General features: G+C 48.7%; 1 protein-coding gene across 2 annotated transcripts in view; it reads left to right on the top strand.

The window, feature by feature from the left end:
* Positions 1-3,334: 3,334 nt before the first annotated feature.
* The window catches only part of LOC116081639 (cytochrome P450 2D26), a 4,698-nt gene continuing 4,227 nt past the window's right edge, over positions 3,335-3,805 (top strand). The window contains exon 1 of one of the 2 annotated variants that reach the window (XM_031358227.1): positions 3,335-3,594. In XM_031358227.1, the coding sequence (XP_031214087.1) occupies positions 3,406-3,594 (189 nt within the window). In that variant the 5' untranslated portion in view covers positions 3,335-3,405. The remainder of the gene's footprint in view (positions 3,595-3,805) is intronic. The other variant, XM_031358219.1, reaches the window with a different exon arrangement.

Genomic DNA, 3,805 nt, shown 5'->3' with positions numbered 1-3,805 from the left:
GGTGTTGTGGGACTGGCTGTGCAGTTTGCGGCCAAGGTCTGCTCAGGAAATTGGCCCATATCACAAAGCTTGAGTTCATACTTTCATGAGGCTGATAACCCTGCCCCACCTACCAGTAAACAGTGCCACAGGAGAACCTGATTCAGTGATTGCCAGGCATTGCCCTGCACCCCCAACACCTTGGACTATGTTCTTTGTGACTATAATTCACAGGCCCTATCTAGGTCCCAGAATAGTTTTGCCAACTGCAACTACTTTTTCAATGTGGGAGGTGGAAATGGAGCCATGTCATGCTCCTGCTCAGAAGTCCCCTTTGTGTGCATTTTAGGAATACACAAAATACTCCTCAAGGAATTATAAATGAGGTTGATTCTCAATATTTACATTTCTTTACATGCTGAGTGCGTCATCTCAAGCATTGGTTCTGTGGTTTGAGATTTCATAGGTAACAGCCTATGCTCATGGACTACAATCCCTATGTGGCCTTGCACCATGAGGGGTACAGTAACCATCTGGGGATGAAAGTGTCACCAACCATAGCCAACCTCTGGCTAAGCTTTGCCCCAACTAAACTTTCCAAAGGTGACACTTAAGAGTCACAGCCATCCCAGTGAATCACATCCCACTTCCCACAATGCTTACAGAAAGAAGGAAGACCTAGAGATGGCTCTGAGACTCACTGTTGGTGGTCATTTCAATGAAACGGGGCAGAATGAAGGCCAGAAGGGGAAAAAATACCCCACAGAGTTCAGGAGAGACGTGCCCAGGTTGCATCTGTCTTCTTCCAGTGGAGTCCAAAGGACAGTCATCAATTACCTGTTGACATGTGTGCAGAGAATTGCAAACCTGGGAGTACTGCTGCCCACTGGTGGCCTGGGACTCATCTTTCTGTTGTGGACATGGCACACCTGTGCTGCTGACATGAATGTCCAGACCCCAGTCCCTCTAAAGCCATGTGATCCTGACAGACCACAGTTGTCCACATGGCTGAGAGGACGTGGACTGAGGATGAAGGGAAGCAAACAGTGGTTAGCAGAGCATCCATTTCTCTTCCAAGAGCTGGTGAGAAACCAGGAAACGCTTTATAGCATACAGTGTGTGACATCCCACGCCTGTCTATGTAATTATCTCACAGGGGCTCACTATGGAGTAAGAATATCAGGCCTGAGTTGTCCCATGCCACATTAGAGGCAGCCACTCAGTCAGTACCATATATGACACCCCAAAGAGGTAGAGACTACTACAGGGAGGGATGTCCTGGTACTTACCACTATGTACTTGTCTTACTGGATCCTCTGTCATCCCAGAAAAACACTACCTGCCTAAGCTCCCCAGGAACTGCATCTCATTTGTTTTCCATCTCCCACCCCTGACATGTACCTATCTTGGCTCCTGTACTTTGCAACAGTTCCTCATGGGCCAGGATGAAGCTAGAGAAAACTTGATGTCCATCAATCCATGTTGTACCAAAAGCAGGGCCTGGTGTTGAGGCCTGGGTCTCTCTCTTTCTCCCTGGTGCTGAGGCCTGTGGGTGGGGCACACGTTAGTTAAAAAAGAGGCAATGTATAAATAAGCTATTTTATTGTAGGAAGGAGAAAATAGGCTGGTCAAATAGAGAGAAAGGAGAGGAAGGAGAGGAGAAAAGAAAGAGAAAGGAAAGGAAGAAAGCAAAAGAGGAACAAAGAGAAAGAGAGGAAAGAGGGCAAGAGCAAGAGAAGAGACAAAGAGCAAGAGAGCAAGGGGGGGCAAACCACCCCTTATATTGTGTGGCGCGTGGCATGCCTGGCTGTGGTCAGAGGACTGGGTGTAGGGTCCAGCTAGAATGCTGGAAGCTTGGGACATTGTCACCCTGATAGAGCACACATCTCCTGCAGGGGGCAGCTGTGAGGGGTTGTGACTGAAACAGGAACCAAAGACTCAGGAGTTATGGCCAAGCTCCTTCCACCCCCTGCGAGCAGAAAACTGCCTACAAAGGTTCCAGGGCTCAAAGCCAATTACTCGACTGAGTTTAAGTTACCTGAGCAGACCACTGCCCCACACTGCCCTACAAATCCAAATTGCCATCTTATCATAACTCAGCTGGAAGAATAGGCAGGAAGATGCAGTGAGGTGGGGGTGGGGGTGTGGGAAGGGAACCTGCCCACCTAGCCCACAGACCTCTGGCATGAGGGAAGCACAGCTTTACTTATCTCTATGTAGAAGACTATCAGGGGAACAACTGACCCACCAAGAAGCCAAGGGTGAAAAAGAAACAGAGGCTACCATGTGAGAAATACTGGGTCCAACCTACAGGCCTCTGGGACTCTCGACAGTTGTTGACAGTTTCTCAGCTTTCTCAGATCTGACCTAAGATGCTTCCAGGTTCTGAGTGTGGCCTCCCTGATCAACTCAGCAACCTCAGACCAGAATACAAGACTCCAGGGGCCGCAGCCACCTTCTTCCCACTGCCCCTCAGCACAAAACCAGTCAGTGGCACTTGCTGTCATAGCTGGGTGCTGTGTCCTGCAGTGCCTGTAAGCTCCTTGTGTTCTGACAACATGCTCTTTGAACCTCCAGGATGGTCTTACCCTTGTATGTGGCAGTATTCACAAATAACTCAAAAACAATAACAACAACAACAACAAACCCAGCCCATGTAGCATGAGGAAGACACTTCTCCATCCCTCTTAAGATGACTGTTAGCTCACAGCTTGACCTAACAAGAAACCAAGAGTGAATAAAATTAGATAGTGGTCTCCATGTGACAACCACTTGAACATCTAGCTGGCCTCCCCAGGATTCTATTGACAGTGGTGACAGCCTTTCAGCTTTCTCAGAGTGTTGAATGACTTCCCACTTGTACTCAGATGGAGCCTCCTTCATCAGCTAGCCACACAAGCCACTTTAGTGGTCCTTGTTTCATAGTGACTTCATAGAGCCCATGGTGTCAGCAGTCCTCGTGTCCAGGAAGCCTTCATAAGGTCTTGTTCCATTCTGAGACAATGCCTGCAGGCCCCTAGCTTAGGATCTCTGGCCACGTGGCAAATCAGCTTATGATTATTGCACCTTGAGGCAAGGTCCACAGTCATGTGCCCGCCATTTTTATAGTGTTCAGCCCAACATAACCACTATGCAGCTCTTGGTGGAGCTATCAGTGCCACCTGTGAATAAGGATCACAGGAGAGATGAAAGGGCAGGAACCTCTGATGTTGACTTTCCCTGGACTTTTCTGATACTCTCTTCCCCCATAACAGTCTCTGTTTGAACATTAACACAGCTACCTGGCTCAAGGCAGAGAACAAAGTGCAACCTTACCTCTACCCCTTTATAAGGGACCGGGTTCCCAGTCTGTTATAAGAGGATCTTTCCTGATTCTAAGTATCTAGAAGAGTATTCCTTCAAAAGCCCAGAAGCAGTGGGGCAGTCATGGGGCTGCTGATTGGAGATGACCTATGGGCTGTGGTCATATTCACAGCCATCTTCTTGCTTCTGGTGGACCTGGTGCACCGGTACAAGTTCTGGACTGCCCACTACCCTCCAGGCCCTGTGCCACTCCCTGGGCTGGGAAACCTGCTGCAGGTGGACTTCGAGAACATGCCATATAGCTTATACAAGGTGAGAGAGGTGGTGGTGGAGTACAGTAGAGGTCAGAGTGCCCCTGAGACAGCACATGCTGGTGCTGAAGCCACAGGAAAGACTTGAAGATGGCCCCCAAGAGAAAAAAGAGTTGTTAGGAAAACAACATCATGACCAAGAAACAAGTTGAGGAGGAAAGGGTTTATTTGGCTTACTTCCACATGGCTGTTCATCACCAAAGGAAGTCAGG

Source organism: Mastomys coucha, unplaced genomic scaffold, assembly GCF_008632895.1.
Source record: "Mastomys coucha isolate ucsf_1 unplaced genomic scaffold, UCSF_Mcou_1 pScaffold11, whole genome shotgun sequence".
NCBI lineage: Eukaryota > Metazoa > Chordata > Mammalia > Rodentia > Muridae > Mastomys > Mastomys coucha.
The sequence above is the reverse complement of the archived record's forward strand: the minus strand, read 5'-3'. Positions and strand labels throughout refer to the sequence as shown.